This window comes from Opisthocomus hoazin, chromosome 12 (assembly GCF_030867145.1).
Source record: "Opisthocomus hoazin isolate bOpiHoa1 chromosome 12, bOpiHoa1.hap1, whole genome shotgun sequence".
Taxonomy (NCBI): domain Eukaryota; kingdom Metazoa; phylum Chordata; class Aves; order Opisthocomiformes; family Opisthocomidae; genus Opisthocomus; species Opisthocomus hoazin.
Window position 1 is genome coordinate 5,862,883 of NC_134425.1, and position 24,372 is coordinate 5,887,254.

The following is a 24,372-nucleotide window of genomic DNA, read 5'->3' on the forward strand; positions in this document are numbered from 1 at the left end:
CAGAGAGGTGCAGCCAGAAAATCTCACCGCACCCACCCACCTCCTGAATTTTGTCAGGCAACACCCAAAGAGCCTAACCCCTTTCTAGGGAAAAGGGCGAGTAAGAGAAAAATCTGATGCTATCATCAAAAACGTTTGGGATGATGCACTGCGCAGCAAATCCCCTACCCTTGTGATGATACTGTCAAAGCCTAACATAATGGAAAGGCATTCTGTGCCTCCTCCTCCTGGAAAAGCCCACCAGTGATAATACCAAAGGATAATACAATACATAAGACTACAAGTCTCCAGGCAGATTGCAATGGGAAGGAAACATCTGTTTCAGAGATAGGCAACCAAGTCCAGAGAGGTAAGAAATTTGTCCAAGATCACATTGGGTGCCTGTGTCTGAGCATCATTCACTGTTTCCTGGACTGGGGCACACAGCGGATGGGAGTGGGCTCACCAGCAAGCCTACCTACCCATAGCATCCCTCCTCCCATGCAGCTTTTCTTTAAATACAAATTGCTTTGATTGGGAACCATCCAAGGCTGGCAGGTTATAAATGGCCACGTAGAACTGAAAGAAAGCCACCAATAGTGCTGCAATAGTCTTACAGTCCATATTCTTCAAGCAGTGTGAGGAGATAAAGGTTTGGTGGTGCTGGTCTAGTGCATTCAAGTGGGACAGGTATATACACTATCTACACCTCCCTCTTGCTCTGCCTTGTGTGCGAGCAAAGCTCGAAATCAACCCAGTCCTTTCTGTCTGAGTGCACCTGTACCCTGCAGCAACCAGAAAGGAGGGGTGGGTGGATGACCCGATGTACTTGCGAGAGCCTGTCATCTCTGTCTCAGCAAATTTTGGGGCCTGAGTTTGTCATTAGTGGGGAAGCCAAGCCCAGATTTTAACCTCCTTGCAGCTCTGTTTTCCCTGTTTACCAGAGAAAATTATTCCACAAAAATTATTCCAGCGGGTTCACAGTGTAGTTTCTGTGAACTCTTTTAATAGGTAAGTACTGGAGGGGATGTGTATGAACTCTAAGCACAATGCACTTAAACCAAATATACATTTCTGTCTGTAAGACAGCTCTTCACCTTGCATATAGATAAGCACCCGGATAACAGTATAATCTATTTTATTTGTGGTTCTCTGTGCAAATTCACCAATACATTAAGTGAAGAGCATGATGCATGTTCCAACTTTATTATTCTTCTCAAAAATGATAATATTGTACAGATAAGAAATATTATCATTTCCTTACTACTCCATGATACAATAGATATGCCAGCTTACTAACAGGAAAGGGAAAAAAAAGCTTTTTTGGTATTTCAAAGACTGTTAGACAACATGGTGTGCCAAACTGGCTTCCCCATTCCCTGAAGTACACAACAAAATAAGGTTCTACAATGGAGTCTCCACCCCAGGCCACCTGCAGCACCCCTGCGAAGCACATTGTGTGGCTCCGCTGGACACCTTCAGGCACAGCAATCCCATCTGTGCTGCACAGGCAGGAACACACTTTTGCAGGAAAAGACACTAGCTAGCAGCTGAGACGTGACAGCTTCTTACAGCACCCCTCCACTGGAACAGGCCATAGGAGCACATGTCTCTCCCAGCGGAAGCCAACAGGCTAATGTAAAGCCTCTCACCTAGGGCATACAGTTCGCAGGCCATTTTGAAAGCTGTTCCTTTCTGTTTCTCAGCTGTTAGTTAATACCTTCCAGCTGAGACCCAGTAACTAGCTGTGTAAGCACTTCTAGTCAGTTCTAGGGCAAAGTCAAACAAGTCGGCTCAAACCACTGCCAGGTGGCTCAGCCAACTTGTTTTATTTTGTCCTGGAAGGCTTAAAAGTACTCACAGGTCAGAAAGAGTTGAGAGGGAGCTCCAAAATCCTGGATGAGTGGAGCTAACCGGCATCCTAAGCATTAGTCCCTTCAGATGCAAACCCAAGACAGGTTAGGTTAAGCACCACTGATTTTGCCTTGACACAATCAATTATCAGGAAGATAGTATTCAAAAACGCTGGAGGCAGCAGTCTGCTTCATTGTGTCTCAGTGGTAAATCTCTGGACTAGCAGCCTGGAGATTTCCTCTGGCTGCTGACTTACCTGCTAAAAGCAGAGAGCTGCTCTGCGCCAGCAGCTTGAGTGCAGGCCCACAGCACACTGACACAGCCACACAGCCACACCTTGGGCCCCCAGAGAAAGCAGGGTCCAGGCTCTGCTCCCCAAACCACTGCATGAGCCTACAGAGCACTCAGCAAGAGCAAAGCCAGCAGATCCCAAATGTGGCCACATGATGCTATGAAAATGAAGCAGTAAGTATGGTTTCAGGCAACTTAAACACAATCAGAAACAGAATTCCAGAGCTAATGTCATTAGCAGAACTAATGTTACTTGAAGTCTTTAAAACAGACTACGTCTTTTCTATGATTTATGGATCACGGTGACAACGGTTGCCCTGATCCGAGAACAACCTCCATTACTTCATCTAAATTACAACTGGGCCATACTCAGACTGGGAGAACACACAACATAACAATACCTGGTCCTCTGCTCTTCCTACTTTGCTTCTTCGTGCATCAGGCATGGATACACAAATGTGTCGCATGGCCAGCGCTGGAACATGTGCCAGCCACCCTGACAGAGATGGCTCCCTCAATGGCATACTATATAACATTGCGCTTTGCAAATACACACTGAAGGATTATTAGCATTATTTTTTTTATGACAACGTGAACCCAAACCCACTTCAACAAGACTTTTACTACTACAGTAATTTTAATCTTAAACTTAAATGCGAAACTCTGAGAAACAAGTACTTGAGATAATCGGCACAGGAAGCAATCGTAACCACGCTGAGTTCAAAACGCTGAGTTACAGGTCCAGAGTGCCATCTGCTGGGCTTCTCAGAGGGTGACAACAGCTCACAGAACGGAGGGATGATTCGAGTTGTGGCTTTCGTTTCCGATAGGGAACTTGTTTCAGTACATAAAGGGGAAGTGGTAGATATGAACTAATTTCCTTTAAGCTAGAGCTTTTAACTCTGCCCAGCGTGTCATGTTCATAAACAAGATAATACAAAATAAGAACCAAGTGACAATTGTCATGTTGTCTGTGCACCGGTTTAAAAAAAAAGAAAATCGGTATCCCTCAAGGTAATTATTCATAATGCATTGACAAACCAGAAAAGAAATTTCAAGGTGCGTCCCCTAGAATCTATCCAGGGACTGATATTATTAATTTTGAGTGACAAAACTGAGACTAAGAATTCATGGGTGCACCAAGCTGAGAGCAATTGCAAATGAAGAAGTGAGGAATAAAAATCAGGATGATCTCAGCCGGCTGGTGAAATGGTGTAAAGCCAGGATGCTAATATTCAGCTGAACAAGTGGTGCAAGCAGAAAGAAGGGATCTAGCACGCAGACGCAGAATAGGGAAGGACAGGGTAGGTAGCAATGTGGAGAGAAAAGGACGTGTTGGTACTTTTCCTTCTGAAAAGGATGTGAAACAGGTTACGGCGAACCTCAAGCTAAAAACCTAAGTCACCAACACAACAGTGGCACACAAAAAAAAGTCCCAATCTGGGAGAAATGTCAGCTGTAAGAAACGAAGGTGACTATTCCAACCCAGTTAGCAGTTGCCATGCATTAGCTTCAGTACTATGTCCAGCTTAAGACATCATCTTCAGAAATTGAAGCCAGTCCTGCAATAAGAACAGGGTTTATAGAGCGTGTCCTTTGAGGGAAAAGGGAGGGATCAAGAAGTCTTTGCAATCTATAAAAGAGAGGACTAAAAGAAAGAAAGAGAGACAGTTTCCCAGTGACCACTGAGAAAGAAAAGATAGAATTATGCTAATCACAACAAAATTCAGATTGGTGATTTAAGAGAAGCTTTTTAGTTGTTACAGTGGTGAAATGTTGAAATACTACAGTGTTGTCAAAGATCTTTAAAAAAAATGCATAAAACAAATGCTTGTTCTGAAATTGATCAGCTTTTCAGGTCCCAGTCACCACGGCATTTCAGCGTACTCTGATAACACACCAGTTGTACCACTGCTTAACTGAAACTAGGTTCTTTCAATAACCCTGGCTCTAGAAACCTCATTCATCAACAACCTACAAATAGCTCTTCACATAATCTACTTACATTCATCTACTTATGAGCTGTCATGAAATATTTTTGAAGGGGTGACACAATTTGAGCATACAATGGCCCACTTCATACAGCTGGAATTTTAGAAATTTAGAGTTTTTACACAGATACCTATGTACTGAACAGTTCATACTTGATGAATAATTTACCTAAAAGACAGCAAACATTCTGGTCACCAGAATCTATGGATAAAAGCCTGCTGCTCAAAGGGAGTTGTAAGTGCAGTGAAGTATCTGGCCCTGACTTTTCCCTACATTGTCAAAATACTGCCTTTACAGAGGCTGCGGAGGGAGTTATTAGCACTAAGCAAGCCTCTGCGGTGTACAAGACCCATATTCCTCCTAGAGGAGCTCGAAACACAGTGATACTGCCTGAGGAATCTCCTGAGCTTCCTAAATCATGGGATTAAATTTCCCAGATCTTGCAGATGACCATGAAAGCATGGCATCAGTCAGCCCAAACAGTCACCCTTCCCTACTAAGGCTTTTCCCAATGCTCAACAAATGCAATACATTACAGAATTCAGAAGATATACTTCATTGTCAGAAGTAACTCAGATCAGAGAACTTCACAGAAGGCATGATTCTCACCCTGCTTTTCCAATTATCTCATCCAGGTCCCCATTCAGCAAGCCTGGAACATACTCTTAAAGCCCAACCCACTCAGAAGCCACAAGATCATGTATTTGCTAACTCCAGCTCTTGGTTACATCCCTGACCCTTACTGATGTGAAAGGGAGTCTTCCCAAAAACTTGAAAAAAGAGGAAGAGACAGTCGAACGTTTTGTTATAAACACAGACTTCCCTCTGCCTTACTGCATGCCACAGGACATTTTTGGTTAAAGATGGCTGCTTGATTTCCATGTATCGCCCTGCGTTCCCAGCACCTTCGCTAACCCTTATGGATCCATGAAGAACTCCACTTACCCCTTGGCACACACCATGTTTAAACTGTCCTGGAGACCAGCGCTTTGCTAAGGCAAGTCAGTGGAGGGCATGAAGGATCTTCATACCTGTTGCTAGAGAACAGCTCACACGTTCTGGTTACTCAGCACTTGCGTTACCATGTGGCAAGGTACAAATGTAAAAGGACATTGTTTAGAAATAATATTTGTTGTGAATTAAATTTGTACTAATAAAGGAGGATGACAGAAACATAAGCAACAAATTATTAGGATTACATTTAATCATATGAATTACTTTTACCTCGTTCAGATGCTTAGCTAGTTTGCATGAGCTTATTAGCCTCTTTGATCTATTCCAGAACTGTTCTACACTTGGAGTAATCTCTTTCCTGTTGCCATTATTGCAGAGAAGAGTAGCTACCCCCCAAAAAAGCCACTCTGGACAACTTCCTCCTTTATTGGACTAGAGGAAAAGATTCTGCCTTCCCTTTTAAAATGTTCATCCTCCATTTATTTGTTTAGGTAGTGGAGAGTCACACACTAATGCAGCTTCCTCTACTACAGCTTTCTGAAAACACAGAGGTACAATATCACATTCCTAGAAATACACAGAACACCATTTTTTCCAGCTTTATCATATAGAGACTGAACAAGATAGAGCAAGCTGGTGGAGAATGGGATGCTTTCAACAAATAATTGATCCACCTGCACCTGGCTACATTTAGGGTTGCCTGTTGGGACTCATTCACATTAAAGTAGAAAGGCATCATATGGTTCCCTCCCACTGATGTCACCTCCCAGTACATGGGCCTTCTTCCCGCTTGTATGCTTGCTCTTAATCCTAATGCCCTGTAAGTTTCTGTACTACTTCAGAAAGGTGATGAAGCACAGAATAATGGCAATCCTACTGCAGTCAGCTGTCAGCTGTGGGGCTGACCAAATCCCACTAACATGGCCTTGGCACAGGGCATATCCACAAGGATGGTTCAGACCAGAGTCTCACATTTTTTGTATGGATGTAACAGGCTTTCCACAGACGTTATTCAGCATGACAAACCTTACTCAAGTTTATTGGCAACTAAGAATCACTTTACAATCCCACTACTCCCCAGATTTCCTTTTGCTAAACCAGTCAGCCCATGGCTTTATTTAAAGGTACACTACAAGACAGTTTATCCTTCCAAGTAACTATTTACCAGCTGTTGGTTATGGTGACCCCACTAAATTCAAATTTGAATTATGTTTTAACAACATGGGTATGTTTCAGTTTTGTATGGTTGGTTATCTTTTAAGGCAACAGAAATCTGTTTAGAAGGATACAAAACTGGAGCGAGACTGGAAAGAACATCTGCTATCATGAAGAGTCTTTGTATTTCTTTTAACTTGTGCTCTTCCCATACACTTCACACATTAAAGACCATATTCATTTGAAAACTCAGTCACAGCATCCCTTTGTAAATGGCATATTAAATTCCCTTTGCTATTTCTTCCCGAAATATAAAAACTAAATTGCATTGTTTGCTGCTTTTTTTTTAGACCATAAGTAGCAATGAATGAAATAACTGGTTCCAACAACTTTAATAATTTCTGTACATTTCAGAACATGGAGAAAATGAGGACAAAAATAGCAACAAAAGAGAACACATACAAGCTTCATTGCATCCTCTCTGTGCAGTTGCTATGCAGCAATTGCCTTCCTACAAAGAACTTTGGCTTTTTTGCTTACTAACATTTCATCATTCGAGTAGATACAGTATGTTCAGATCCAAAACAATTTAAAAGAATCTTTGCTCTGAGAGCTGCCTCAGATAACCGCTAATTAGAATGTACATACCCTCTGACTTGCTCATTTTGGAACTATATTAACAACAGGACAGAATACACAACCTAAATAAGCAGCCAACACTACCGCAAAAAGAGAAAAGTCCTCTCTTTAGCCTCATGCAAAAAACACAGTGAAGTGGGCAGGCACTCAGACCAAAAAAAAAAAAAAAAGAGCATTTTTTGGCAGTTAAATGTGGACAACTTTTGTCACTGCTGCCTTTTCCAACAGGTTGCTGGCCCACTGCTGTTTTACACTCCTATGTTTTCCTATGGATGCAGGCATATCGAAAGCTCATGTTGTAAACAGCCACCTGCTTGCTCCTTCAGCAACAGTAAACACTTATAATTTCAAAAAGGGAGAGAAGTCATTTGTTATGCACACACTGGGAAAAGAATCAGTAAAACAATGTTCTTTATATGGATTTAGGTAAAGAATTTATCCTCTTTCCAAGGACAAATGAGAAAAATGAAGTACCCTACAGGGGCCCAGGACTACAACCCTACATTAGGTTACCAGCACAGATTTCCTGGCTGCTCTGCCTCGCCCACAACCATTGTCCCATACGCCATGTACTCAGTCCCACATGGCAGGGAGAGACTGCGCTGCTGCTGCACAGCCACCATCCTCCTTGACCCCCAAGCACAGCTGCACCCAACCCTGTCTGCCCACCTTGCATATTACCCACACTGCCTGGTAACTAGACTAAACTTCTTACAAAATTATCGCCTGCACTAGGAAGCACATTCTAGCAGAGACACCACAAACAAGCATCTACCAAGATAGTGCTACGCATCTTGAGAAAAAGACAATCATATACCCTTATCTTCATCTCCCAGGGCGAGGGTACAGGTCCCTTCAAAGGGACACCTGTAAAATCCCTGCTTGGGTGGGCAGCCGAGGGGTTGGGTCTCCCCTGTCGGAGACCTCCACCGCAGCCCAGGGAGCACACGCTGCCTGTTTCTTCGAGGAACAGCCCCGTGCAAAGTTAAGGGCACACACGCTGCCCTCAGGGATGAAACTCACAAAACGGATCTGCTGCTGAAACTGTGAGGTGTAATAGGCAACATCCTGGCCTTGCTGAGCCACAATCAGATGTGCCAGTTCATTAACGTTCCTGCTGCAAAAGGTTTTCTTGGGACAAAGCTGAGATTTCAACCCCATGGTTCTCTTGTGCCAGCTCTGTTCTTTTAGCCTCATTCAAAATGCACCCAATGTGGAACTGGATAGGAAGACAGAACACTCTTAAGGTTCCTCTGCTTTTCTCACTTTTAATGGTTTGTTGGCTACCTCTCCTAAGCAAAGTTTTCTGGTGCTTTTCTGTTAGGTTTTCTGCTTCTTATCACCAGTAAAATTCTTGAAAACATGTAAGTAAAGTCACACAGTTGTGCCTCCTGGCTTTCAGCAACAAGAAAATTACAGAACAAAGTATTTATATCAGCAGGCAGAGTGCACACGTGTATGAATACTGAGCATTTTCCCTGGCAAAGCCCCCTAAACTGGCCAGAATGTTTAAAAAAGAAAAAAAAAAAAAAGTCCTGCAGCTACTGCACAGTTGAGTTGAAGAGGATTATTAGAGTTAATAGAAATCTAGTATTCATTTGCATCATCCCACAGCCAGCATGCACTGTTCCTCACTAATCAGTATAAGAGAGTTGACTGGGATTTTTATCTTCCACACCATACCACAAGGATTATACACATATTTTGGAGCAAACCAACACTTCTACCGCAGCAAAAGAAACCAAGCGCAGCATTATCCTTCTAAGTGGTCATTCATTTAACAGATCCTGTGGTTGTTCTGTAAAGGTTAATTGATCCTAAACTTCATTAGGCTCTTAGAACTCAGCAACACAGCTAGCAACACCATTCATTCACATATTTCTTGATTTTTGTACTTTTTGGGTGAAGTTCAATTTATTTTTTCAGCTCTTACAACAGAAATAGACAGTCATAGACAACTTTCATGGAGTTAATCATAATGTCCATATAATACTAGCATGTAGAGACTTTCAGAGGTACTAGAAATAGCTTGAGTTGCTACTAGTAGAAAACGTAGCTCTGAAACAATCATTTAAACCACCCAGAAGAAATACCTAAAACATCAGGTTACTTCTGAACATCTGAAACTTCGAGTCTTCACATTTCCCTGTCTTTGAAAGGAAAACAGTAGTACTGTTTGCATAGTTCAGAAAGTAATTCTTCTTGTCAAATGCTTCCTTATAAAAAGCACATAGTAATTCAACAAAAGAACATTTTAGAAGTAGTTAGTGAGGCAGTTCATTTAGAAACAACAATTCCACAGTGATAGATCTATTTAGGAAACAAGTCTCAGCCTCTGAAAATCAATAAGCCTTTCTGTAACAGCAGCAGTATAAAGCAGCTTTATAAAGTAAAATCACTTATGATTATCAGCTTTGTAAGAACAGCCCACCGACTTCCTCAAACGACTAGAGAGTTTGAGGTCATACCTTTCATTCTAAGCTCAAACAAAATCTGACTGACGTCACCACAGAAACTTCCCAACTTCCTTCACTGAGGCGAAGAACCAGACCTTCCTCCTCCCATGGATACTATGTCCAATTTCCACCGCAGCGTTGGTTGCCCCAGTGATGCACACTGTCTTCTTCCCACACCTCCCAGCTACCAGATAACTTCTGAAAATTTTATAATCTATGCACTTTCAGAATAGGTCACCCATGTGGGGATCCTCTCTGCACACAGAGCTGCTCTCAGGAAGGCGTTCACCTCCACTTACAAACAACGAATGAACCAGACATCTCCATCAACAAACCTCTGGCTCGTACAGCTTGAGGGGAGAGCCCAGGTTCCCAAGCTACAATTTAACTTTCTGATTCCATCTGAGCGCAGAGGAGACATTGTCCATTGACACTCTCATAACGGCAGTTTGTTCACAGAGCTAAAGATTTATGAATTACGACGTGACATCATTTACTTACGTCTCCCTTGGTATTCCTCTGTTCTTGATGCCATGAAGTATCCCAACGTTTATGCTCCATCCCCTGTGTGAGGAAAGCAAACGTTTACGATTCCCCGAAGCCTGCCAACAGACCACCCCAGCCGCAGCCTACGGCCGGCCTGCTGCCCAGCCAGGCCCCGCAGATGCCTCAGCCGCGGGCTCCCAGCACCCAGCGCTGCGCAGGGAGCGGGTCCGCGCACAGCCCGGGGCTTCAGCGCCTGAGACCCAGCAGGGAGGAGGACAGCACACACCAGCGGGACAAGTAAAGGCAGAAAGCAAGCAGTCGGCACTTGGGCTGAAAACCTTGTTGGCTTTAACTACGCTCGCTTGGCCACGCGCTGCCAGCACTGGTTACAAGCCATAAAATGCTTTTTCCTATAACTCACTGCACTGCCACTACCAGTAAAGCCCGACGGCAGACGGACTACCGCCGAGAGGGGCTCAGGCGGGGGCAGCGCGGCGGCAGCCAGCCCTGTCCAGAGCCAGCCGCGAGCAGCCAGGCGCCCCGGGCGCCGGGGCAGACCCCGCTGCCGGCAGAACGAGCGACCGGCACTTACCAGACCGGGGGCACGGCGGCTCTGGCGCCCGCCGCCTCAGGCGACCCCGGCCCTCCCGGGCTCCGTCACCCGCCCTCCCCTCAGAGAGGCGGCGGCCCCACCCCGCCACCTGCCCGCCGCCGCCACGCGCCCGCCGCCGCCTCGGACCCCGGCCCCCGGGGCGGGGGGCGGCGCATGCGCGCGGCGGCGCGGCGGGGCAGAGCGGTGGCGGGCAGCGATGGCCGGCGGGGAGCGGCGCGGCGGCCCCGGGCGGGTGGCGCTGAAGAAGGAAATCGGGCTGGTCAGCGCCTGTGCCATCATCATCGGTAAGGGCCGCGCCGGGGCCCGCGGGCAGCGCCGCCGGCCGACCCCGCAGCCCGACCCGCGGGGCTCGGGGCCGGCGCGGCGGGCAGCGGCACCCGCGGGCAGGTGTGCCGGGACGCCGGCTCCCTCGCCACCGGCACCGGCAGGGCGGCCGGGCAGCGGCGAGCGGGGTGGGAGGGTCGGCGTGTCGTTGCCGCCTGTAACACCCGATCCTGGTCGAGGTGCCGGAACCCCCTGCCCCCGCCGAACCCGAGATCGTGGGGTTTACAAAGTGCGTTCCCAATGGCTGCTGAGGCTTACGCGGTTCTCATTTCTAAGGCTGCACCAAAAGTCGGTTCTTTTCTGTGAGGTTCGGGTTCTTCAAGGTGAAGGCGGCAGCTCGGGTTTTCAGAAAGCCACCGAACACGACGGGACCCGCGGTGGCTGTGCGGGAGCTGGCGGCACGGCCGTCGGCAGCGATGCGCTCTCCCTCTTCCCGCGCCCGCTGATCGCCGGCGCAGCCACTGCCGCTCGGAGCCTCGGCCGAAAACCTTGTGGTCTGCGTGCCCGAGCTGCCCGCCGGCGGGCCTCGGCCTGCCCCTCGCGCTTCTCCTGTAGGGGTCTAACCCGAGAAACTGGGGCGGGCTGTGCTCAGCACCTTCCCTCGGCACGCGCTATCCCCACGGCCTTTGGGCCAGAGAAGTGGGGTGAGCCTGCGGAAGGAGCAGTTTTCCAGCCTGTGCAAACCCAGTGAGCCTCAAAACCCCGTGGGAAGACCCAGCCATTGCCTTCTCCACCATGGGCTGTTGGAAGGACTTGCAGTGGCGGTTGTGGCACGGTCCGTAGCAGCACGGGGAGATGGCAGTGGGCATGACGGGAGCTGCTGCCCCTGCGGGAATGTGCTGTGCAGTAGCAGAATTGGCTGGGACGCCCCGCTGTGTCTGCGTGACGTCCCCAAGCTTGAGGAAGAGGACTTTACTGCATACTTCCTACAGGTTGTCACACTATCCTAGTGCGATTTTATGCTGTTAGCCCTGTATCCCTTTCTGACCCATATTTAGGTGGATAGGGTCTTGCCAAAAAAAAATAAAGAGAAAGAATTTTTAATGCCATTGAACAGAATCTTGCATCGAGAGTGAGGCTATTATATAGAAGGAAAATGTTTCATTCCATTCCCGTTGTGAAATACTGAGATCTAGTGGTCAGCTCTAACTGCAGTTTGCAGGAAGATGTGTTCTGGGTATACAGACATACCTTTAGATTTAATCTCTTGGCAAATTTAAGGGGGGAAGTCTAGTTTCTGGATCTTGGTGGAGCACAGATGACCTTGCGTGAGAGTGGGCTGCTTGTGGGTATTCAGCAGGGCACAGTGCTGTGCACTGGGTAACCGGCAAGTACGGCACTTCCAGGGTTAGGTATTGCCCGAGTTGCTGCTGGCTATAGGGAAAATTTGTGGCATCTATGTCATTTGTTCGTTCAGGTGTTAGATAATTGTATCTCAGGACTGATACCCTGCTCTCTCAGATCCCTTCCCAGTCAACCTTTCATCAACCTGACTCATTTGCAACACGTTGCAAGCAGAATATGCTCTTCTACAAAATAAATCTCGTGAAACAGCCTCTCATCTAATCAAAGACATTTGAGTAGGGAAAAACATTGACATTTATAATAAAGTCTAGTACTGTGAAGCAGTTCAAGTATTAGAAAAGGTTATCTGCATTGCCAAATAAAGCCTAAAAATTCTGCTGCAAATTCCCCATATTTTGATAAAAGAAGTTGAAAAATAACCTTGGGATCCTGTTTTCGAGTTGGATTTGTTTGTGTGCAGGTGTATGAAATCACATCATGTATCACAATCTTCAATAACAGTGATATGTAGTAAGAGTATAGTATAGATTTGTAGATGTCACTACATAAAACATGACAGCCTCATCATCAGACTCATGACAGACTAAAAACCAGGACTCTTATGTCAGCCAGCATCATGGATTTCCCATTTCTGAGTGGGGGAGGGAAACCCTTTTACCTTCAAGGGTTTAGACATCAAACTCTGATGTGTCCCGTGGCAAAGTCATACTGCATGAGAACACCATGAAGAAAGAAATCACTTTGAAAAAAGCCTCTCCTTGTTCTGTATAGAGCTAAAAGAGAATTACGCTCTCTATTTTTCTTTAAATGTTTTCTCAAAATGTTTCTAGCTTTCTCACATCACATAAGACTATCCTTCATTACTTCATTATTTATATTTTTTAATTTGCATACAAACAAGCCTAATTGGAGAAAAAAGCTGTTTCCAAAGGTTGTTTCCTGTTGAAGCAGAAGACACCTCTTTGGAGTATCCTAATGTAAATGCAGGTACTAAGTACAAAAACTTCTTGGTTTAATGCTAAAATGAGACTGATACTTAATGACTGTAAAACTGAACACAGTGTTTAGTAGTAGTAACAAATCTTTCTCGCAATTCATCTCTGCCACAGAATTTTGGAAAGTGCCTGAGACTTGCTGTAGGAATACCCAAACCACTCTTCAACATGGCTATGTACAGTGAAAACAAATCTCTCACGGGCTACAGCTATTAATAATCTTCTGATGTACTCAGTTACACTGCAATTAAGCTTGCCAGTACTCAAATGAAGTGATACAGCTTAAAAAGTAGTAACATATGTGCTTTATTGTCTACTAAATAATAACTTGCAGGTACTATCTAATTGCTTGAAAACTGACAGTGTTTATTTAGTAGGCACAGAAATCTATTCTGTATTCAATTCAACAGTTATTTTATGCACTTTCCACATAGCTGGTTTTATATCTCTTTTGTGGAGCTATATGTGTAATTAAGATTATTTCACATGCATCTTTTCTATGCGCACAGGCATATAAGCTATACAGAGAAACTCTTATTCACTGCCTTCAATGAGAGTTTTGCCTATGTAGATGAAAAACTAAGTAAGAAGCTCCATGGCTTGGCTCTGTATAGTTTCTACCACATTCCACTGTTCTTTAGAAAAGTACAAGAATTAGAAACAGCAGCCTGATTAACGTCTGATACTAGCCTGTTTCTTTTGGTCTGAATAACAAAATTCACTAGAAATGTACATTTAACTGTATACACAAATTGCACGTATAAGACATTTAACAAGAGATGTTTGACTGTTTAATACAGAGCAAGTAGCTTTATATAAAACAGTTAAACATCTCTTAAAGCATTTGTTTATGTGGCTTGTAAAACTGCATGAAAGTGGCCATAGGGTTGTACTCACATTACGATGAAGTCTGCTGTATACACGTGAATGGTTTTATGTCAGGCTGTGTAAGACCCATTAGAAGACCTACAAATTGAGCCACAATAAAATATGCCAGCTAAAACTAAATACATCTCCTTATTTTGCTGAGCAAGTGCTGAAGTTATCTGCATCAGCTGACTTGGCGGTGCTTAAAAAAATGCTTGCAGTGCTTATTGTACTCACACACAAGCTTGGTATAAGATCCTTTATAAACTGGTTCCCAGTTCAAGTGCATTGATAATATTGAAACCGTGTTCAGCTGGCCAGTGAGCAATATGTTCAGTCATTGCTACTTCTGGGAGTAGCTTTCTGGAATTTATCTGTCCACATCACCCAGAAAACAGCACACTCTCGCTTTCTTCCACGGGTGATGTCAGTCAGCCGCCTTAGGGATGGTCTCGGCAGACTGCGTACAAGCTGAAAAGCCCTCTTGGGTTGGAGGTGCTTCCTTATGTCAGGGTTGTCCTAGTATGTAGTGCAAAGTGCTGTGCACATCATGATAATCCATCGAGGCAATGACCAAATAAGTTTCCTTCATTGTTATTATATCTGCCTCGCACTGTAGTTATTCACTAGCAATTGCATATGCATCTACAGGGAAGTTTTCATTTGCATAAATATCACTTCCAAGGGCAGCACTCCAAGATAGCACTGAGTTCAGAGGTATAATTGCACTAGATGTGGTTTTTCCTCCTTGCCATTAACAGAAAACTATTTACCAGCCTTCCTGCATGTCAATTCGCACTCTGCTTGCCTCTATGTCTCTTGCCATTCTAACAAGCCCTAAATCCCACAGACAGTCTTTATAGACAGAAGCCTAGTAGAGGATTCAGCAAGCTGCTGGCTTAATGCTGGGGAAGGAGAACACATGGAAATGGAAATAGCCTTCATACTCGTCTTTTTCATAACATACAAGAATTTAAGTGAAAATAATAGGTGTTAATGTCAGCTACTTGATGAATCCTCTCCGATCTCATTTTGTACGCCACCGTTGCTTGAGAAGACTAGTTATTGGTCATTGAATCAATCGGCACCCATCAGATCCATCTCTTTATCAAGTAACATATCAAATCGTTAGGAGATCATTCCTAGCCAGGCCCTATGGACTTGGTACCCAAGTTGCATGACTGCAGCAGAAAGAAACAATGTATGAGAAAGACGGAAGAAACACACCCACATCTCCAGGTGGTTTCTTCTGATTTCTGTGATCCTACGCTGGTAAAATGGTGATGTGGCAGCAAGAATCTTCTCCCTCTCTGAATCTGTGAGAGGGCATTTCACTTTTATAGCTAGCTGAAGTTTCAGGACAGACTTTTGTTTGCAGACTTGTGAGAGTAATACAGATTACTTCAATGGTTCTCTCTCTCAAAAAACTGAGTTTCTAAAAAGAAAGAGTCTTCCTTATCTCTGTTACACACCTTGCTAACTAATATTTTGAGCATTTGGTTCCACATAGCACTTGCTGACATAACACACTAAGTATTTACACATATATGACTGACTTTTTTGGGGGACAGTAGTTCAGGGTCTAGCTCTGGACTGTAAAAAAATGTAATTCAACATCTTGTCCTCTTATAAATGCAAATTATGGTTAAATAAAGGCAGCAGTCAGGTTTTGTTCACGATAAATGGCACATCTTCATTACCGGTGAGAAACCACAAAGACATTTTCGAGGCACTTGTGAAGATTTTTTTCCATACAGTCCAGAGGCTTAAGCTCAGATTCAAAACTACTGAAAATTATATGTCCAGGTTCCATATGTACATTAAAGCTGATAGATGTCCATAATTTGGGATGATACCCAGTATGAAAAAGAGGTGCATACTACTGAGAAAGATCAGACCCTACATTTTGAAAGAAAGAAACCAAGGGATGGAGCTACTGGAGAGAGTCCAGTGGAGGGCTACGAGGATGATGAGGAGACTGGAGCATCTCTCCTATGAGAAAAGGCAGAGGGAGCTGGGCTTGAAGAAGAGAAGGAGAGGGGACCTTATAAATGTTTATAAATATCTTAAGGGTGGGTGTCAGGAGGATGGGGCCAAACTCTTTTCGGTGGTGCCCAGTGACTGGACAAGGGGCAATGGGCACAAACTGAAGCAGAGGAAGTTCCGTCTGAACATGAGGAAGAATTTCTTCCCTCTGAGGGTGACGGAGCACTGGAACAGGCTGCCCAGGGAGGTGGTGGAGTCTTCTTCTCTGGAGATATTCAAGACCCGCCTGGACAGAGTCCTGTGCAGCCTGCTGTAGGTGACCCTGCTTCGGCAGGGGGATTGGACCAGATGATCCACAGAGGTCCCTTCCAAGCCCTACCATTCTGTGATTCTGTGGATGCCCATTCGAAATTTATCATGCAAGTTACATTTATGGTGTGATGTGTTTTAGACATGATACCATGTTCTTGTGTTCTTTGAGGCTGTTCCAACATACAGTTATCCGTCAGAATCGTTTGGGGTAGCCTGTCACCTGTGTTTAGGGAGCTGAAAACAAGCTGCAGTTTCACTTGCAAGTAAAAACCGTGGCAAAGTTCAAATAAATCTTGGTAAAATTCCAGGGAGATCCTGCAGCTTCTCTGGGCTAGCATCTTACATCTGAGACTGAATTTACAAAGGGAGGTGAAAAGGAGCTCTGACTAGAAATTCCTGGCGGGGGCAGGGGGAAGAAAAAAAAAAAACAACAGACGAAAGCCTTAACTTCATACTTTTTCATAATTGAGTCTTTCTGGACGTAGAAAACAGTTTTGTTTGTTCATAGATGTGCCTTTCTACTGCAGTCTGTATCCACAAGAATTCAGCATGTGAAGTCCCTCATGTACAATATGAAGAGCAAGAACCAAAACAGCAGGAAAAAAAAAAAAGTAAAAAATGCCAACATGAACAAATCCTTCCGATATGATCTTCGGGAATAGCAGTAGGGCATAATGAAGATCTTTTGCAAAAAACCTTTATGAAGTCAGTGATACTTGATCAAAACTTGCAACATTTGTAACACAAGTCTGTTGCCAGTTTACTAACTGCCAGGTATTCATTGACCGGTGGTTTTGGTTTGGGTGGGCTTTGCTAGTTGTTTATTTTTTTCCTTCTAAAAAAGGAGGCAGTGCTGATTGGGACATAGCAGAAGGCTGAAGCGATGGGCTTTCTGCAGTGGACGTCAGTAGTTTAGATACCCTGCAACAGAAACTCTCCTTCTTCCTTGATAGATGAAAAAACCAAGGTAGCATCATTTGGTAGTATCTTACTCCTGATCTGGCAGTACAGTGCCTGCTTTCAGCAGTGCCATAAATCTCCACTCGTGTTCCCTTTTCCTGTGCCTTGCAGCTCATTTCCTTCTAGCATAATGTAGCCTTTTCTGTTGAGAAAGTCTGTTCTGCTTTGGCAGACTCACAACAAGCAGAAACGGTTTGGTAGGGGTTTAGCTTTTTTGTGTTTGGAGCTTTTTCTGTGCCAAACTTTCCCTTTCAAGACCCTGTTTTTTGTTGGGCTGTGAGGGGAGTTTCTACTAGTTGCCACACTTTTTTGTCATCTTGATTGCAGCATGATGAAATTAGAAGGCATTTGTCAGTACCAAAGTGCCCCAAATATAAAACATCCTAACAGTGTTGTTTTTTCTGCTAGTCCTGAAAAACCCAGAAGTCTCCCAAAGAGTTCTTTAGCAGATGTTCCATGATGAAGAGGAGGGAGCCAGCAATCCAGAATGGACTGAGCATCTCTGCATCCTAATTCCTTTTTAAAGGCCTGTATCCCTCGCTCTATAGAGAAAAAGCGTAGAGAATATGCTAGCCCTGTTCCTCTGCAGAGGAAAGCCATATATAATGGTAAACACATTTGTTCACATGCCAGCCTCCACAAAATCTCTTTATGCGGTATTAGTTTATTCTCCTGATGTGTTCTTCTGGCACTGGCCTCTGCCAGTCAGGGCTGAAAAGCAAGATTAGAGGGGTGGCTGTCTACAAATTGTTCCCATCTCCGGGAACTTGTAGATTCTCTTCCTCTGATTTCAGGGTAATGAATAGCCCGATCTAGTGTTAGGGTGAGCCGATTAAATTCTTGCTCCTGGACAAGATTCATGATCTCTTTCAGAAAACAGAGACAAATTCCACTGGATGTCAGAGAAAGAAAGGTGGAGAGGAATGTACTGGTGATGTTTAAGCCTGAGGAATTTCTGTATCACTGAATAATGGAATAACCCCCATGGCTGAATTGCTTCGATTCATTTAATGCTTTCTTTAGAATAGTACCAAAACTTAAGGAAAAATAAAATAGTTCCGCATCAGCAAATTAAGTTGGAATTTTTTATCTGATCCTTAAATGCTGGTGTAATCACCCTCAAACATGGGGCTTCAAGATCAATAGTGTAAATAGTGTTAAAAATCAGTACAACTTCAGAAACATTACATCTGACTCCAAGAAATAGGTCAGTGATCTGGATGAATGGCAGTTTTTCTGCTGTGAAAAACAAGAGATCTTTCATCAGTTACATGAAGCAGCATAATCTAGATCAGGGCAAACATCTTAATATACCACAAAAATTATGTTTGAACAATATAAGGATCTTAGAGTCACAAAAGCCAAGAAAAATCAAGGTAAGGAAGAATCTCATTCTATTGAATACACTGCTTCAGGGAACTAAAATCCACAATATTATAGGATCTATGACAATGAATGTCACAAGGCTGCCCATCACAAAACATCTAGCTCAACCTGTGACACTGGACAACTCACAGACGTGTTAATTATGCTACATTAACTCTGGGCCAGATAAGCTTAGAATCATCGGTTGGAAAAGACCTCTAAGATCATCAAGTCCAACCATCCACCCAACACCACCATGCCTATATCCCGAAGTGCCATATCTACACATTTTTTGAACCCCTCCAGGGATGGTGACTCAACCACCTCCCTGGGCAGCCTATTCCAATGTCCAACCACTAAATCTAATCTAAACGTCCCCTGACGTAACTTGAGGCCATTGCCTCTCATCCTATCACTAGTTGCCTGGGAGAAGAGACCAACACCTGCCTCACTACAACCTCCTTTCAAGTAGTTGTAGAGAGCGATAAGGTCCCCTCTCAGCTTCCTCTTCCCCAGACTAAACAGCCCCAGCTCCGTCAGCCACTCCTCAGAAGCCTTGTTCTCTAGACCCCTCACCAGCCTTGTTGCCCTTCTCTGGACACACTTCAGCAACTCAGTGTCTTTCTTGTAGTGAGGGGCCCAAAACTGGACACAGTACTCCAGGTGTGGCCTCACCAGTGCCGAGTACAGGAGCACAATCACCTCACTGCTCCTGCTGGCCACACCATTCCTGATATCAGCCAGGATGCTGGTGGCCTCCTTGGCCACCTGGGCACACTGCTGGCTCATGTTCAGCCGGCTGTCGACCAACACCCCAAGGTCCTTTTCCGCCAGGCAGCTTTCCAGCCACTCCTCCCCAAGCCTGTAGCGTTGCATGGGGTTGTTAATCACACAGGGATGAGCAGTCAGGCTAGAAAAAGTTGCTCTCAGTATAGAGATGCATTCGGACAGTGGAGGACGGAAGTTGAGCTCTGAATACTGAAACACCTTCTGTGTAACTTAATCAGTTTTGCGGAAAGGTCATTGTACTTGAATTCATGTGCATGACATAGTAAGCTGCAGGTCTCGACAAGAAAAAGCATCAGTAGTTGACTAGTCTCTTGTAGTTCTTAAGTGTCTTCCGACTTTTTGCTGTTACCTCATGCAACCACCATGAAACAAGGAGAAAAAGCTATTAGCACGTGTCATATATGATGGGTTTTTAATAGTCCCATGTAGTGCTGTGAGGTTGCTCCTGCTCAGGCCCCACAGTGAAGGCTGATGAATCCAGAAGAGCATTCCTTGCCTCCCTGCCAACCCATGCTTTGGAAAGTATCAGTATGTGCTTCTCCATAAACCTGAAGGTAATGGCTGCCAAGGAATATAAGGACTTACAGCTTTAAGCTGTGTGGTTTTTTATCATAAAAATTCATCCTTTTGTACAAAACACCCAAGGGATCAGTTTTTCTTAGGGAGTTGCAAGGAATGAACCGAGAAGAATGAAAATGAGGGGTTGAGTTCCTTTTCTGCATTATTTCAAAATTCTTTCGCAGCTCTCCTGGGAGCTTAACAGAACAGGGCTTGCTGTCTTGTTTTTAGGGAGGTCATCTCAGACTGTATTTCATTTCCGTTTCCCTATGATTTTTTCCTGCCCAGATTTCGCCTTGTTTTAACAGCAGACTTATTTCTTTGGTAGTTGGGGTTTCAGGCCTTGTTTTATCACTAATTTAAAACAATGCAGACAGTTCTGATGTCCATGAAAGCGAGATGAAACCATTTCAGAAATGGCATTCTAGGACTCCATAAACACAAAAGTTTCATTGTTTCCGATATTCTTAAATGCAGTCTGAAAACTTGAAAACCATACACTTTGGAAACATAAATAATCAGCTCTTTTTATAATTCTCTTGCAAATAGTAATAGCATTAGTTAGTACAAGAGAATGGAAAGCATCAAAGCTTGTTAAGCTTCCAAACACTGTACTTAGACTCAAGTAAATTAAAAAATAGCTGAGTCAATATTTTAAAGAATAAGAGAAAGTAGTGTTTGATTCTGGGTGGTGCCCTCACATACCTAGCCTTCAGCTGGGAAGGGATTTCTATTTGTATGATAGAATTAAAATATTTGTAATTAAAAAAAAAAGCTAACTACTTTTTTGTACTACTGCTAGTAGATATTGTTACAATAAAGCCATTTCTTACAGTAAACTCTGCCAGAGACCAATAGGACACAATGTCTACATGTTTGTTGGTTGTGGACATGGCCAGTTTCCTAGCAACGTGTCAAGATTTAAGCAGACTATTACAAAAGGTACCCAAATCCTGCACATACTAGGAGTGCATGCAGAAGGAATGGCTCTCCTTCGCACGCTCAGGCTCCCAACGGAAGATTAAAGACCGTTTTCTTAACAGGTCCTGAGTTCCTAAAATCCTGCTGAAGTCAACGAGACCCAAGGACTTCACTGCCTCATAGGATCAGGCCCTAAATTAAATTAAGGCAGCTAGGTACACAGCACATTAGTCCGTTATTATCCACAAAACAGAGTGAGGCTGGCAGTCGTACCACAGGGAAGTCCAGTGTGAATGGGCTGTGCTGTGTTTGGGTTGCACAGCACAGTGCACATCAATGGGGACAAGTGTAATCTGTTCTTGTTAATGGAAGTTATAGGAGACAGGTCTCGCACACTCCTTTTACCACAAATCTAATAATAAAAATGCTTGGCGTTGACCAAACACGGTCAGGGCACAGAAGCTGCTCAGGCAGCCCAGCTGCCCTTTGCAGCAGGTAGGGATCATTGTCTTGATTTAGAGACGGGGAAATGGCACGCAGAGGCCAAGAGAAGTAAATTCACTCCCAGCCACCAACATGCAGGACCTCCCTGAAGACAGGTCACTGAAAACACCGTCCATTGAAATCCCTGCGTTTCCCTTTGTGGCTTTCTGGCTTCTTGGCTGAGATTTAGCGTCTCAAAAGCACCAGAACTGAAAAAAACCCAAACCAATGACAAAACTTCTGTAAAGTGACATTTATCAAGAACCTACTTCAAGTAGAGGTGTATTGCCTTGTTTTTCTTCTTTCCTAGTTACCTAAAGCAAGTCAAACAGCTCTGATCCATGGCAGAACTAGAACAGAAAGTATATCGTAACCAGGGCCCTATACATTGCAATGGCAGGGGTGTTCAGGTCTGTGTTAATCTGTATTTTGGAGGATTAGCTAATTTAATTCCATGTTTCTGTGTACTCAAAACATTCTATAAACATGGTTTTCCATCCGGGGGAAGGAGTGACACTTGTTGTTGGATGAAATTTTTATACAGCTGATCACCTGCTTAGACCATCTTGATATATTAAGCCATCAGTGACCAACATGAAGTCTACTAATTCTGAAGATACTTAATATCAAGAGATAGTTGTGCTATTTGCTAATACAGGATTCATATGCACAAAAGAAAATTACATAGTAATATTGCCAGCTCTTGAAATCATATTACAACAGCTCTGGCATTTTCCTTAAATTCTCACATCATAGATATTTAACAGCTTCAAGAAAAGCTGCCATTTCTTTTAGAAATCAAGAAGTTTCTAGTTCTTGTTGGTAAAATTATATAAATGTATTCTTTAAAAAAAATAAAAGATTTTAAAATAAAGTCAAGATTAAAGTCAGCACCAATTTCTAAATACATGAGGACAGCAACATGGCATTGTAAGTGACGCCTGTAGAAGTGTACACTAAGCTGATATATATTTGTAAATCTCATTTAAAGTCAGGTTGAGATACTTATTAAAGTGCACTTAAAATTAGGTGTGAGATTTAAGTCAAATATTATTGTGCAATAGTTGTGCACACCCCAGGAACCGTAAATACCTTTTTTCGCTTTTAAATTCCACCTCAGATCATTGGCCATAGTGAAACATAAGCGTATCTTTGTATTCTTTGCTAAAACGGAGACAAAGCTATGTAGAGATTTAATGATACCATGTTGATAGAGGTAGAACTAACTACACCAGAATTTGCTAACACAGATTTACAGCCAGAAGAATGTAAACTTGAGAGCCTGAATGATTTCTGATCAAGGAGCTGCGAAACCTGCAAAAGCAGCAGCTTTGCTAAAGACCTCATGTCTGGGTTACATCTGCATCCAAAATAAGTTTTCTGTAAGATCCCAGGCAGTAGCAGTAGAGCTCATAGGAGATTATTCATCAGTCTTTCTTCCCAATCATGTAACCTAAGCTATAACACAACAGTTGGTGAGTTTGGATGGCTTGTTACTGCTATATTCATATTGCTTCGTTTTAAATACGTATTGCCTTTCGATTCAGGAAGGCGCTGTCAGCATTTAACTCCTTTACTGTTCAGGACAATATTGAAGACTAAGCTTGACCTTAAAGCTTAACATGCTTAAATTTTCATGATACCCCTTCAGAGATTAAGGATCAAGTGATGTCTGGTTTAGAGGTGCTCTTCTTAACACATCTGTTTATAATGTCACAGGTTTGCAGAAGCTACATAAGCACAGTCCAAAAATCGACCAACTGGCCTCAGTCTGAGCACATTTCTGCAGGGCTCATCTCTGTGGGGTCAGAGCAGAAGGCATAAAACCTGATAATCTGAGACAAAACTAGGGGTGAGAGTGGGCATTAAGTTTTGCCTTATTTACAGTTGAGCAAACCAATTCAAGCTGTGTCTTTTCTCCAGACTTGCTCATTTCTGTAATGCTGCCCCGTGAGCCCCTCCGTGCCCCTTTGCTGCTGTGGAGCCCTGGGTCAAACATGGTTCATGCGTGGGTTCTTGGTAGCCATAGCTGAGGGTGGAAAGGGCCCCAGTGCATGCAGAGATAGTTTTAATTCTCAGCGTTCACTTTGCTGAATGTATACGTATTAAAGGAGGAGCATGTTTTCCAGCAAAAAGCTGCAGAGTGATGCTCTGCAAGGTAAGCAGGGAGGTGCTGCTGGGGCTGTGGAGCAGCGTGGGGCTCGGGGAGAGGGTGCCAGCTTCCAGGCTGGTTTCTTCCACTAGAACCTAGACTCACGTAACAAAAAAGATCCTTCTGTGACCTTGTATTAGTGTACTGTGTGACTTTTGAAATTGCATACAGCCATTTTATTGCACCTTTCTAATTAGGCAAATTAGGATACTTCAATGAGGACTGATGGCTTTCAGGAATGGACAGGAGGAGGCTTTCACAGTGGGCTGCAGTTGCTGATAAATTTTCCAGACAGTTCAAGTAATCCATTTACTGTGCTCAGTCACAATGAGAAAGAAGAATAGAGCTAGGAGAAGAAAAAGAGGGGGGGAAACAAAACAAAAACCAAAACCCACATCATTTTCCATGAAACAAATTATGCTTAAAAAACGGTGTGAGGGTCCCTGCCCTTGGAATGAGTAGGGCTGAAGAGTCTAAGCTGGCAAAAAGCTGTGTCTGCCGTACTGTCCTTGCCTGACCCACAGCACTCCGACACAGCTGAACAATTTGGCTGTTATTAAAGCTAAGTTGGGGAGCTTTAGATCAGCATTTTGTAATTGCTTTTCTTCTTAATAAATACTGAAAATCATTGCAGGTGCAGAGGGCACTGTGAGAGCCACCCCAGAGGCGCAGCTGGCACTTGGGGAATTTCTCAGCCAATGGACAAACATTATATCAGCTGCATGGGCTGCTTCTTAAGCCATTGCAGGGGGACCTTGCTCCACTATCAGTTGCTTTTCTAAAAATCAGGATTTATCTGGTAGTAGTCAGTCGCACAGTGTCCTAGAGAAAACCCCCACCTTGTCCAGCATGGATGCAGGGCAGGACATTAGGAACCACCCATTTCTCCATCTGGGGATTTAATGACGTTCCTGCAGTTTGCAGGTAACACTCCAA

At 43.9% G+C, this 24,372-nt stretch overlaps 1 protein-coding gene and 1 long non-coding RNA gene across 3 annotated transcripts in view; one reads left to right on the plus strand and one right to left on the minus strand.

The window, feature by feature from the left end:
* The window catches only part of LOC142362791 (uncharacterized), a 165,602-nt gene extending 155,117 nt beyond the window's left edge, over positions 1–10,485 (minus strand). The window contains exons 1-2 of the long non-coding RNA XR_012765291.1: positions 10,399–10,485; positions 9,822–9,884 (exon numbers count right to left, since the gene is read on the minus strand). This is a non-coding gene — a long non-coding RNA (uncharacterized LOC142362791). The remainder of the gene's footprint in view (positions 1–9,821; positions 9,885–10,398) is intronic.
* Positions 10,486–10,605: 120 nt separating this feature from the next.
* Positions 10,606–24,372, plus strand: part of SLC7A10 (solute carrier family 7 member 10) — a 45,327-nt gene continuing 31,560 nt past the window's right edge. For both annotated transcript variants that reach the window (XM_075433504.1, XM_075433503.1), the window contains exon 1: positions 10,606–10,703. In XM_075433504.1, the coding sequence (XP_075289619.1) occupies positions 10,616–10,703 (88 nt within the window). In that variant the 5' untranslated portion in view covers positions 10,606–10,615. The remainder of the gene's footprint in view (positions 10,704–24,372) is intronic.